Source organism: Lissotriton vulgaris, chromosome 2_1 (genome assembly GCF_964263255.1).
Source record: "Lissotriton vulgaris chromosome 2_1, aLisVul1.2, whole genome shotgun sequence".
Taxonomy (NCBI): Eukaryota; Metazoa; Chordata; class Amphibia; order Caudata; family Salamandridae; genus Lissotriton; species Lissotriton vulgaris.
The window spans coordinates 1,247,971,913-1,247,986,410 of NC_141687.1; the positions used below are offsets into that span (position 1 = coordinate 1,247,971,913).

At 49.1% G+C, this 14,498-nt stretch overlaps 1 protein-coding gene across 1 annotated transcript in view; it reads left to right on the top strand.

Moving 5' to 3' along the window:
* The window catches only part of BSX (brain specific homeobox), a 58,616-nt gene extending 44,343 nt beyond the window's left edge, over nucleotides 1-14,273 (top strand). Inside the window, exons 2-3 of the mRNA XM_086958812.1 lie at nucleotides 2,292-2,503; nucleotides 14,046-14,273. Of these exons, the coding sequence (XP_086814938.1) occupies nucleotides 2,292-2,503; nucleotides 14,046-14,273 (440 nt within the window). The remainder of the gene's footprint in view (nucleotides 1-2,291; nucleotides 2,504-14,045) is intronic.
* The last annotated feature ends 225 nt before the right edge of the window (nucleotides 14,274-14,498 follow it).

Below are 14,498 nucleotides of genomic sequence, written 5' to 3' on the forward strand. Positions count from 1 at the left end.
CGTTACAGATAGTGTTCCATAGCGCACCTTCCTGTAACAGATAGTGTTCCACAACACACTCTCCCGTAATAGATAGTGTTCCACAGCGCACTCTCCCATAACAGATAGTGTTCCACGGCACACTCTCCCGTAACAGATAGTGTTCAAAGGTACACTCTCCTGTTACAGATAGTGTTCAACGGCACACTCTCCTATAACAGATAGTGTTCAACGGCACACTCTCCCATAACAGATAGTGTTCAACGGCACACTCTCCCATAACATATAGTGTTCCACTGCACACTCTCCAGTAACAGATTGTGTTCCACAGCACAGCTTCCTGTAACAGATAGTGTTCTACGGCACATTCTCCCATAACAGATAGTGTTCAACGGCACACTCTCCCGTAACAGATAGTGTTCCACGGCACACTCTCCCATAACAGATAGTGTTCAACGGCACACTCTCCCGTAACAGATAGTGTTCAACGGCACACTCTCCCATAACAGATAGTGTTCACTGGCACACTCTCCTGTTACAGATAGTGTTCAACGGCACACTCTCCTATAACAGATAGTGTTCAACGGCACACTCTCCCATAACAGATAGTGTTCAACGTCACACTCTCCCATAACATATAGTGTTCCACTGCACACTCTCCAGTAACAGATTGTGTTCCACAGCACAGCTTCCTGTAACAGATAGTGTTCTACGGCACATTCTCCCATAACAGATAGTGTTCAACGGCACACTCTCCCGTAACAGATAGTGTTCCACGGCACACTCTCCCATAACAGATAGTGTTCAACGGCACACTCTCCTGTAACAGATAGTGTTCCACGGCACACTCTCCAGTAACAGATTGTGTTCAATGGCACACTCTCCTGTTGCAGATAGTGTTCCACAGCACACCTACCTGTAACAGATAGTGTTCCACAGAACGCTCTCCTGTAACAGATAGTGTTCCACAGCGCAGTCTCCCGTAAAATATAGTGTTCCACGGCTCACTCTCCCGTAATAGATAGTGTTCCACAGAGCACTCTCCCGTAACAGATAGTGTTCCATGACACACTCTCCCATAATAGATAAGGTTCCATGGCACACTCTCCGGTAACTGATAGTGTTCCACAGCGCACTCTCCCATAACAGATAGTGTTCCACTGCACACTCTCTCGTAACAGATAGTGTTCCACGGCGCACCTTCCTGTAACAGAGAGTGCTCCACTGCACACCAGTAACAGATAGTGTTCCACGGCGCACCTTCCTGTAACAGAGAGTGTTCCCCTGAACATCAGTAACAGATAGTATTCCACGGCACACCTTCCTGTAACAGGTAGTATTTCTCTTCACAACTTCCCATAACACAAACCTTAATAGAACATATATTGTTCCTCGGCATATCTTCGATAATAGCATTGTGCTAGTTGCATTCCTCGTCACAATACACCATAACAGGTAAGGTTCCACTGCACACCTTCCTGGTACACAAAGTTGTACACCTTCTAATATCAAATCATGCTCCTCTGGACACATCCCTGTAACAACAAGTTTGTTTCCTCGCAACTTCCTGTAATAGATAGTGTTTTTCTGCCCACCTTTCTGAATTGCATGGCATTCTTCTCTGAGAGTTCCATGGCACACTCCCTTCACATCTTCCTGTACAGATAACATAACGTGTGTGTTTGTAAAGCGCCCGCGCGCACGTAAGCCTCTTGGCGCTGAATAACAGATGTTTATTGTTATCCAACTCAATGGTGCTCATGTTATCGATCTCAGATGGATGAAAGGTTGAGTGCACCCACAGGGATTTGAACCAGTGACCATGAGTTCGAACGCAGGCCCCTGCAGTGGGCGCATTAGTCCACTGAACCACCAGACCCGGCCTTTAGTGTCACTCTTTACTTCTTACTGTAGAGATAGTGCTTCCCTTCACATCTTCCTGTGCAGACAGTGTTCCTCTTTGCGTCTTCCTGTAACAGATAGTACTGCAATCCACAGTCTGTAGCAGGCACTGTTCTTCTTTACACCTGTCTGTAACATATAGTGCATTTCTATAACAGGCCTTACTGGAACAGATAGCGTTGCAAGGCACAGCTTCCGAAGCAGCAGTGCTGCTATTTACACCTTTCTGTAACAGATATAGTATCCCTAGAGATACACTTGACACTTTCGTCTAGCGATGCACTGGACACTTTCCTGTAACAAGTACACCTGACACCAAGGCGAGGTCGCTTGTGCTCCTACGTACTCAAGGATTTCACTGCCTGGCTGAGGTCAGAGTAATAACCACAAGACTTGTCTCTCTTCCTCAGGGTTCGCGATGCCCCCTGCTGGCCTGCCTGTGCCGGCTCTCTTCCCACATCACCCGGAGCTCCCTGGAAAGCACTGCCGCCGCCGGAAGGCGCGCACCGTCTTCTCCGACTCGCAGCTCTCTGGGCTGGAGAAACGCTTCGAGCTGCAGCGCTATCTGTCTACACCCGAGCGGGTGGAGCTGGCCACGGCACTCAGCCTCTCCGAGACACAGGTATGGAAGCACTCGGCCTAGAGCGGCACCTGAGTGCTTTAAGTGCGATGGAAGGGGGAGGAAGGGGGGGGGGGGGGATTTAAGTAGCACCGACTCCTGCGTGGCCTCTGTATCGAAGGGCGTGGCCTAATAGCGGGGACTAGAATACTGTGCTGCACAAAAATCCATTCATTCGGAATCTTGTGCTGCACAAATTCATCAGTTCAGAATCCTGTGCTGCACAAAATTCATAATTCATTCATTCAGAATCCTGTGCTGCACAAAATTCATAATTCATTCATTCAGAATCCTCTGCTGCACACAATTCATAATTCATTAATTCGGAACCCTGTGCTGCACAAATTCATTCATTCGGAATCCTGTGCTGCACACATTCATTAATTCAGAATCGTGTGCTGCACAATATTCATAATTCAATCATTCGGAACCGTGTGCTGCACAAATTCATTCATTCGGAACCCTGTGCAGGGCACATTAATTAATTCAGAATCCTGTGCTGTACAAATGCATTCATTCGCAATCCTATGCTGCACACATTATTCATTCATTCAGAATCCTGTGCTGCACAAAATCATTCATTCAACAAACAGCTGTTTCACAAAATCATAAGCAACAATACATTTACATGTACGCCAAAGCATTTTTTTCTGTGCCTATAGCAATAGTAAGTCTATAAAAGATTTTTGTTTGAGAAAATACTGGTACTCATAAACAGCTGACATAATTTTTGAGCCACAGGCTGCCTGTTTTCATGCTTTGCATAAGAAAAGCAGGTTATAAAAAGACAAAGGTGGCTTCGAGATTGCGGAGTGTGAGAGGCTAGGAAGGTTTATGCATTTGTTCTAACAAAGTCCAGTTGCTCTGTGCTTCAGAGAAACAGGATATCATTAGCCTAGAGTTTATCACAGCGTCAGATGCCATGAACTAGGAAAAACAAAAACACTCAACAGAACTTTGCATCAGTTGTAGTGAAGTGCCGGTACTCTCCAATTAAAAGTATAGCATTTCTCTTGAGAAGTGCTGGTACTCTCCCTCTAAAAATAAAAAGTACCAGTACTCCGTACCGGACAGTACCGGCCCAGTTAAAGCACCCCTCCCCTCAGCGCCTTGAGACCCTCACGGGTGAGTGGTGTGCTCTACAAATGTTATGATTGATTGATTGATTGATTGTGTCACATTTAGAGCCTGCCCTCTGCCCACCGCCCCTCCTGCCCCTGGAGATTCCGCAGTGTGCACTTTCAGATCACTATCAGGTCAGCTCATTTTATGATTAGCTGATAATCGTGAATGCAGACAAAACAAAGCAGTCTCTACGACCTTCCATCAAAAGCTCGATAAGTTTATATACGTTTCACGATGAGGGTGAGAGCAAAAATGGAGGGCCTGAAACAGACCTGTCTCAGCACCTAAGGGCATATTTACATGGAGATTGCACCACCTAAACGTCACTTTTACCGACGTTCCGGTGGCGCAGTGACCTGTACCATATGTACAAAGTGGCGTTAAGACACTTTTTGTGGCTTAACACCATTTTGTAAATATGGTAACTTTTCACACCAGTATCTGCATGAAAGGGGCGTGCAATGGGAGTTACTGTGGGTGTTCCACTACAACACTCATTGCTTTTGACGCTGCCCCAGATTGACAGGGATCAGTAAATCGGAGGCAGTGGCAAAACTAACGCCATTCAATAGAAGGTGTTAGAATGGCTAAAAAGCAAAAACGAGGAGAAATAAAAGTGTTTCTCATCGCTTTTGCTTTTTAGCACACAAAGACACTCTTACTGCTGATGCCCCATGGAAGGGTGTGGCATGCTCCCATCGTCTCATGCTCTGTTTGATTGGTGTCCCATTCCAGTCTGCCACAGCACCCTTCTACAGCGCCTCAGAAACATCGGAATACAAGGAAAAGCACTTGAATGGATCACCTCGTTCCTCACCGGAAGAACCCAGAGAGTCCGCCTTCCACCATTCAAGTCAGAGGCCACTGAAGTCATCTGCGGTGTACCACAAGGATCCTCACTCAGCCCCACCCTATTCAACGTATACATGAGCCCCCTCGCGACCATCGCCCGCCAACACAACCTCAACATCATCTCCTACGCGGATGACACTCAACTGATCCTTTCACTCACCAATGACCCTAGCACCGCCAAAACTAACCTACACGAAGGAATGAAAGAAGTTGCCGAATGGATGAAACACAGCCGTCTGAAACTGAACTCAGATAAAACAGAAGTCCTCATCTTAGGCACATCCCCCTCCGCATGGGACGAATCTTGGTGGCCGGAAGCCCTTGGAAAAGCACCCATCCCGACAGACCACGCACGAAACCTGGGCGTCATCCTGGATTCCTCACTTTCGATGAACAGACAAGTCAACGCCGTATCCTCATCCTGCTTCAACATTCTGCGCATGCTCAAAAAAACATTTCGCTGGATCCACACCGAAACTAGGAAAACGGTCACCCACGCTCTGGTCACGAGCCGACTGGACTACGGAAACACCCTCTACGCAGGTACGACCGCTAAACTCCAGAAAAAACTCCAACGAATCCAAAACGCCTCAGCCAGGATCATATTAGACATCCCGCGTAAAGAACACATCTCTGGTCACCTGAAAAACCTACACTGGCTTCCCGTCAATAAGAGGATCACTTTCCGGCTCCTAACCCACGCACACAAAGCACTCTACGAAATCGGACCAGAATGCCTCAACACACGACTGTCCTTCTACACCCCCTCCCGCCAACGACGATCTTCTAACCAAGCCCTCGCCACGGTACCTCGCATCAACAAAACCACCATGGGAGGTAGATCCTTCTCCTACCTGGCAGCTAAAACATGGAACTCACTTCCCACTTACCTTCGCCTTACCCAGAACCACCTAGCATTCAGAAAGCAACTTAAAACGTGGATATTTGACAAGTAATTCCCCACCCCTCCCTAAGCGCCTTGAGACCCTCTGGGTATGTAGTGCGCTATATAAATTCTATGACTTGACTTGACTTGACTTGAAATGTAGGCGGACTGGTATGTACCTTCCCAGAAGTACTCATGTCAGCGGGAAAAGTCTGGTGGGGGGAGCAGTCTGGATGTGGTCGATTCCACCAAAGTACTATGTCAGGAGGACGGATGTCAAGGTGCATGCCTGTCCTGGGGGTCAGTGGTCTTTTAGAAGGCTGGTTGATTGGCTTAGGACAGACAGCCAGCGATAGATTGCTATTGTGATTAGTTGAAAGACGGGCATGCAGTACACCTATGAATAGGTATGTAAGCAAAAATGCAAGGTATGGGGTGCGTAGAAGCACACAGAGACACATACCACCACCCCAAAATGTAGGTCAGAAGCAGGGGTGGTCAGAAATTTGCCACATGTAACAGGCATGCTTATGGGGGGAAAAATTCGTTTTGTGTGTATTTTACCTAGGTGGTCATCCGCATGAACAGATGACCAACTAATTTTGTTGCGTGCCCTGCATCGCCAAATGCGATGCAGCGCGTGCAATGAAATTCATTTTGTTGATTTAAATGTCTACTTACCAACATTCATCCGTATTCCGGTGTTTACTACAGCTCCAGTGTGATGTAAGGGCAGCTCCAAGGTGATGCCACTCCAGTATCAACAGTATAGGAGGCAGTATCACTGCAGTAAGAGCTGATACAATTTGTGGTGTCTGTGCTGTTATGGCAGATCCCAGTGCTGTGCCACTGCAGTAAGGGAAACTTCTAGAGGGATTTCACTGCAGCAAGGGCAGATTCCAGTGCAACATCAGAGCAATAACTACTGCTCCCAATGTGAAGTCATTGCAGTATGGGTAGCTCCCAAAGTGATGTCACTGCAGTATGGGCAGCTTCCAGTGTGATGTCATAGTAGTATGGCAAGTTTCCATTGTGATGTCACTGCAGTATGGGCAGCTTCCAATGTGATGCCACTACAGTATGTGAAGCTCCCAAAGTGATGTAACTACAGCATGGGCAGCTTCCAATGTGATGCCACTGCAGTATGTGCAGCTCCCAAAGTGATATTACTGCAGTATGGGCAGCTTCCAATGTGATGCCACTGCAGTACGGGCAGCTTTCAATGTGATGTCACTGCAGTATGGGCAGCTTTCAATGTGATGTCACTGCAGGATGGGCAGCTTTCCATGTGATGTCACTGCAGTATGGGCAGCTTCCAATGTGATGTCACAGTAGTATGGGCAGCTTCCAATGTGATGTCACTACAGTATGGACAGCTTTCAATGTGATGTCACAGTAGTATGGGGAACTTCCAATGTGATGTCACTGCAATATGGGTAGCTTTCAATGTGATGTCACTGCAGTATGGGCAGCTTCCAATGAGATGTCACTGCAGTATGGGCAGCTTCCAATGTGATGCCACTGCAGTACGGGCAGCTTTCCATGTGATGTCACTGCAGTATGGGCAGCTTCCAATGTGATGTCACAGTAGTATGGGCAGCTTCCAATGTGCTGTCACTACAGTATGGACAGCTTTCAATGTGATGTCACAGTAGTATGGGGAGCTTCCAATGTGATGTCACTGCAATATGGGTAGCTTTCAATGTGATGTCACAGTAGTATGGGCAGCTTCCAATGTGATGTCACTACAGTATGGACAGCTTTCAAAGTGATGTCACAGTAGTATGGGGAGCTTCCAATGTGATGTCACTGCAGTATGGGCAGCTTCCAATGAGATGTCACTGTAGCATGGGCAGCTGTCAATGTGAGGTCACTGCAGTATTAGCAGCTTCCAATGTGATGCCACTGCAGTATGGGAAGCTCCCAATATGATGCCACTGCAGTACAGGCTACTTTCAATGTGATGTCACTACAGTGTGGGCAGCTTTCCCTGTGATGTCACTGCAGTATGGGCAGCTTCCAATGTGATGTCACTGCAGTATGGGCAGCTTCCAATGTGATGTTGCTTAATCAGAGGTAACTCCAGGGTGATGTCATCTCAAATGGGGCTGCTCTAACTGCGATGTTAAGGCAGGCAGAGCAGCCCCTAGTGCAATGCACTTGATGTGTGGGGACTACTACAGTGTCACTGCACTAAAGGCAGATCTACACTGTGATGCCAGGGTAGCAATGTCACTGCAGTAACGGGAGTCACTAGAGTGATGTGTCTAAAGTAAGGGAAGTTCTCATTGTGCCATCACTGCAGTAAGTGCAACCACCATTGTGATGTCACTGCAGTAAGTAGAGCCGCCATTATACTATCTCTGCAGTCAGAAAAGCCAACATTGTGATGTCCCTGCAGTAAGTGCAACCACCATTGTGATGTCACTGCAGTAAGTGCAGCCACCATTGTGATGTCACTGCAGTAAGTGCAGCCATCATTGTGATGTCACTGCAGTCAGTGTAGCCACCATTGTGATGTCACTGCAGTAAGTAGAGCCGCCATTATACTATCTCTGCAGTCAGAAAAGCCAACATTGTGATGTCCCTGCAGTAAGTGCAACCACCATTGTGATGTCACTGCAGTAAGTGTAGCCACCATTGTGATGTCCCTGCAGTAAATGGAGTCACCTCTGTGATGTCACTGCAGTCAGTGCAGCCACCATTGTGATATTACTGCAGTATGTGAAGTCAATATTGTGATGTCACTGCAGCCAGTGGAGCCAACAGTGGGATGTCACTGCAGTCAGTGGAGCTAGGCAGCCGCCAATGAGATGCAACAACAGTAAGTGCAGCTCCCATAGCATTGTCACTGTAGTTAATCGAGTTCTTCAAGTAATTAAAATGCAGTAAGTGCAGTGCAGCATACAGAGTGCTGCCTCGATCGTAAGCAATGCAAAACAGTGATGCCTAAAATGCTCCATTAATCTCAAACAGCGGTAACTACTCTGATCGGCTCCCAGACTATTGTTCATACACTCTGCCCCTACAGACCAGGCTCAACCACATGCAAATCAGCACTAGTCCAGCTCCAGTAGGAACAGCCCAGCCCCAACGGGTAGATCAACTCTCCTCTGAAGGGGAACGCAAGCAACTCCAGTCGGGTTTCAGCTTTTTTGGGCCTCATCAGCCACTGGTCTATTGATAGTGATTCAGGTGGAAAGTGTTGTGGCAGCATGGAATGTGCAATGACACAGACAGAAAATATATATATATCTCACACCCCAAACTGTCATTCTCTGTGGGCTACACACCATCTGTGCCAATGCCGACCTGTCCTGGCCTCCACCAAAGATCTCTTTCAGGAAAGAGTCAGCAAGTGAGTTGGCCAAGGAATATCTCTCAAGCCTGCAAGAATAATGAACACTGGATAGACAGCTGTAAAAATATACCAAGCTGGCCAAAGCAGGAACATGCGACATGTGTGACAGTATTACGACTGGCGTGTTTTCTCGAACCTCCAGCCAGGCCTTGTTGATTTATCACCCCCTTAAGCTCCTCCACTCACTTTAAGTGACTAGAGGGCGGAAATAACACATTCTCACAAGAAGCACAGAGCACCATGCCCTTGCCAACACACAGGGAGTCAAGATGCGCTGCCACTCGATGCAGGGGCGTAACGAAACTTGAGGGGGCCCCCCTGCAAAGCACATGGAGGGGGCCCCCCCGCGGCCCCCCATGCCTCCCCAGGCGGCGCGGCCCACCATGTACCAATGGGCCAACTGACCTAACCAAAGAAATGAGGACTACAAGTCCCAGAATGCCCACATTTGTTAATTTTAAAAAACGTGGCAAGAAACAAGAGTCCAGATGCCATGTAGTCATCGGTACCCTGCGGTCCGAGGCACACTCTTGAGAGCTGTAGTAATCCACTAGTGTTTACGAGGAGCCCAAATCTACTGTGTGGAAGGTGCGATAGCTAATCTGCCTCACACATTGCACAATAGGGAGGGGAGAGTAACACATGTGTACTTTAAATGGGGTTTCAATTGATTGTCATTTTTTTGCAATAGGAGCGCCCCCAGGTTCAGGAGGAGTCTGTGTCGCCCCTGTATGGAAGCACACTCCTGCCACAGGCTCACGTGACTCCTTCCAGCAGAACACGTGGATACTAGGACTTGTAGTTTTGGTTTGCTCGTCCTAGGTATGCCCCCATCCCAAAAATCCCAGCATGCGGTTACCTTTCACAGGATAGATGTCATTGTGCACATGATAGCCTAACAACTATGCTGCCTTGGAGGGGTTAGGAGCGCGCACCCCTTCAAGCGCTACAAAGCCGCCCACATGTGGCAGCAAGCGCTATGAATAATGGATGTCTGAAGCTTATACCAGCAGAGCGCTTTATCAATGCCATAAAAGTCCACCAGCCCTACTTCGGTGACGTCACTACGATAGAGGAAGCACCTGGCAGCACTGCCAAGAGGTCTGTGGTGACGTGTGCACTGACAGACCTGTGCTGCACTGATTCTATTCTGAAATTCTTGTGTATAATTATCATCATCACGCCTCGTCCGGGGCCCACACACAACCTTCAGTTAACCGTGACCGACCGACACCCACACCCCCTCAACACCCACATTCCTTTCAGTACACCCAAGACCCAACCTCGGAATGGATAGCACACCATTCTACCCTCATGACACCATTCTGCCCCCATGACCATCTACCTTGAATCTCTGGGGTCCCATGGACAGGAACCAGCTACCAAACCCTATTGCCAAACCCCATCGCGTGACAGATATGTGCGTTTGATAAAGTCTGAGACCTCTGCAGTGCAGCAACCAGTGCTTCCCTTTCATCTCTGAAGCTCGTATTGCATTGGCTGCCTACTCGTTATTGTTGAAGTTCCTGGTACATTTTTAGCTATCGTAAATTTTCATGTGATTTTATCCTGTATTTGTTTTTGTCATTTCCAGCTTCTTTTGTACCTCTCTCCTGTGCCCCTTTCACCTGCAATCTCTCTCCCTGCGCCCTCTCGCCATGCACCTCTCTTCCAGTGCCCCTTCGACCCGCATATCTCTCTCTGTGCCCCTTTCGGTTGTAGGCTGCTCACTCCATCTGAATTGGATGATTATTTGATCTAAACAAGTTTTCTGCCTTTTCTATATCGTATGGCAGTTGTCCAAAACGTAAGCCTGTTAGAAAATATACCCCTCCTCTATTTATTTACCAGAAAAAACTGTGCCCTTCCAGCAATGATTTACCACAAACGTTGATGTCTTTAATGGCTAATGTAAGGTAATGGGTAATATACTCCATGGCTAAACACTTAAAAAGTTCCCAAAGCGTGCCACGCACCCCTCTGGCAGGTCTCCAAGTTCAAAGCAACAGTACCCGAAAACGAGCAACATTTAAATAAATAATGCTATAAAATATATATTATGGAGTGCACGTTATACTCTGTCTGCTATATTCCACCGTTTTGCTTTGCAAAAGGGCCTGCTGATGTTTGTTTTTCTACCAATACGTTTTGGAATCCGCTAAATTGACGGCCTCCTAATGAATGCAAGCCTCAAAACCTCCTTACCCGCAGAGTGACATCCAACGCTGCGCCAGTGCCACTCACCTGACCATCTCCCTATTACCAACCCTGCCCTGGTCCTTTGGAATGATGATGCCTTGGTAACCTTGCAGTTCACACCCACCCTCTGCCTTCAGCCTTCCCACTACTCCCCTGCCTCCACATTTTACCTCACGCAGGCCTGACCTCACGAACAAACGTTCTCCTCTTATGGCCTGCTACCACCTCACACACAGACCAGACGCCCATATATATACCCCACTTGTGCTCCCACATTCCTGCCCCCCCCCTTCCCTTCCCCTTCCCGCCGCTGCCCTGTTCGCCCTATGCCCTCTAGCTAAGAGTCTAGCACAGCAGCACCCTGCCTGGCCCCATCCTTGCTGTGTGATGCGGCGCACCCGCGGCGCACCCCCGGCCCCACCCAGAGAGCGCAAGGCTAGCCAGGAGTCAGACAGGGGCCGGGCAATTTAAATTATAAAGGCCCCGCCGGTGAAGGGACGGACTTACTGTTCGGACTGATCGTGGGCGGCGGGCATGGCTTTGTCAGTTTGTCTTCTATTCTAAACTATGGATTGGGCTATGCCGCCCCTGATGCCACACCTTGCAGTTGATGTGTTTGCGCCACCGGCGTTTGCGCATGTGCTGTGCCGACAAATGCAATGAGGCAATTGGTCACCACTCACCAGCCAGCCCTGCCCCCGCACCCCACGCGCATATGCGGGGGAATTGAAAATGAAAGTCAGGACTGGAGGGAGTAAACAAGTGTGTGCGCGCCGCGCCCGCGCGCATCCCACCCTGTCCTGCCGCGATTTCATTGATCCAAAAATAAACTGCTCAGGGCGGCCCCCGGGCCCCGGCACCATTTATAATTGCATCAGAGTGCCTGCAATCAGACAGAGGAGGCACCTGGCAGCACTTCCAAGAGGTCTGTATGTGTGCATTGGGACTGACATACCTGTGCTGCAGTGCTGTGCTGCTAATTTCTTGTAACATCACCACGCCCCTTCCGGGGCCCACACACAACAACTACTGCGTGCCTCAGTATCGGCTCCCTGGGCTCACTGACTCAGACCAGGGGTGACGGGCCCCGGGCCCCCCACCATTTCGGACTTCATTCACTCTCCGCACCATTTCGAAGACTCTGCCCTTGCCTGCCCATTTGAAGACTGACAGTGACTCCCAGGGGGTGCCCCGGCCGGGGCCCCTGCCTGCACCACAGGGGCCGGGCCCCGGCCAGGGCCCCCGCCACCATTTAACTCAAAGTAGGGTCCCGGCCGGGGCCCAAACTGTCACACACAACAACTAGTGCATGCCTCGGGCTCGGCTCACTCACACCAGGGGTGACGGGCCCCGGGCGGGCCAACCACCATTTCGGACTTCGTTCCCGCACCATTTCGAAGACTCTGCCCCACCTGCCTGCCCATTTGAAGACTGACAGTGACTCCCAGGGGGCCCCGGCTCGGGCCCCCGCCCGCACCACAGGGGCCCCGGCCGGAGCCCCTGCCACCATTTCAAACTCTGCGCACGGTGCACCAAACAGCCTATTGTGCAGCAGATTAGATGATGATCATGTATTAGTTCATGAGGGGCCCCGTCGGGGCCCCCTGGAGCGGCGGGGCCCCCCCGCAATGCGTGGTCTGCGGGGGCTTGTGTTACGCCCCTGACTCGATGAGTATCTTAGTTGGGGCTGAAATATGAAGCATTTTGGGGCACATTTACAAGCCCCTATCGCCATCACAACGTCACTTTTCACGATGTTGTGGTGGCGATTGTGGCTTTGCCTTATTTACAAGGTGCCTTGTAAATAAGGTACCCTTTCAAAGTACACTTAGCGTGCAAGGGGAGGGCAATGGGTGCTGCGGTGGGCGTTCCACCGCAACCTTCATTGATCTTGACTCTGCCCCATATTTACGAGTGTGGCATAAATATGGGGCAGCACCAAAATGAAGACCAGGGAAACCTGGTCTTACCCAGTTGAAATGAGAAGGAATGTTTAATTTCTCCTCATTTCTGCTGTTTCCATGTGTGCTGCGTTGTGCAGCACACATTGAAACAGCAAAACGCCAATGATTGTGTATGTGCAAGAAGGTGTCCTTCCTGCACATAAACAATCATGTTAAAAAGATGACGTTTTGCCAATGCAGTACACATAGAAGTTACAAAACATCATTCAAAGATTGTTTATTGCAGGACACCTTCCTGCACATAAACAATCTTCCCCTACCACGTAGACACCCTTGCACTATGGTGCAAGGGTGCCTGCTTTGGAGCGAGGCACCTAAATGTAGCCCCAGCGCAGGGGTAAACGCAGGGCTGCACCATATTCTTGTAAATATGGTGCAGCCCTGTGTTTCTAAAGTGATGGAGCGTGATGATAGCCTTCTTGGCTCAAGGATGCTTAAATATGCCCCTTTGTCTCTTCCTCTTCCAGACCTCACTTGTCTAAGAGTAGGACAGCACCAAAAATACGCAAGCGTTTTAGAAATTGGGGGTGTAGGGTATTATGAACTCGATTTTGAAGGAAATGGATGGACGCAATGGGCAACTTTCAAACAACATGTATTCATAGAGTTTTGTTGCTCTGGTTTATTTCAATAAAACCCTCTGAAAAACTTTGGACGGCCCCCTCCCTTTGTGCCCCATCATAGGGGCGGCCTTAGGCATGTGCAAGCTGTGCACCTACACAGGGCCACCAAACATCAGGGGCCACCACACCAGTATATAGCCTTAATATAATAATCCTCTGAGGATGGATACATATTTCCGTGGCGACCCCTGGCAGGAATTTAGCGGCTTCATGCTCTGTTCCACTTCCAAATACCCTCATTGGCCTTCGCGGTCCGCCCTGCCCGGACTCCCTCTTCCGGGGCCCCTACCTAAGCTCCCTGCCCAGGGACGCCATGAGCCTAGAGCCGCCCCTGCCCATCACCTCTCCTCCCCTTCCTTCTTTCCCTTCCTCTCACCCTCCTTCACACCTCCGAAGGAAACTCCCTATGTTAGGCCGGTTGCCTCTATGTTTAAAACTTCTATTATATTCGCATTCATATAACGCTTACAACCTCTATCGAGGGGTTGAAGTGCATGAGGATTTTCACATCTCTGCTTCTCTTCTTCACTTCCAGGTGAAAACGTGGTTTCAGAACAGGAGAATGAAGCACAAAAAGCAGCTGAGAAAAACCCAGGATGACCCGAAAAACCCTTCGAGCGAAGGCTGCCTGGAGCTGAGCTCAAGCGAAACCGAAATCACCGAGACCAGCTCCGCCCCCAAGAGTCGCTTCCTAGCTGAGGAGCCCGACGATGACGTGGACATCATCGAAGACGACGTTTGCTCGTCACCACGTTTATTATGAGCCTTCTATAAATTGTACAGATCCAATCCGACCAATAGGAACTGACGGGAGTTAGACAAGCCTTGAACTAAAGTAGAACAGCGTCTTATAACTCCTTAGACTAGGGACAAACAGAGCTGAAAGGCCTGGCAGGTACCGACCAGTCAACTGTAATGTTTTGTAAAATGCAGATGTTCTTCGGAATCTTAAACTCTTATAAATATATAGCACTCCAATGGGGTGTCC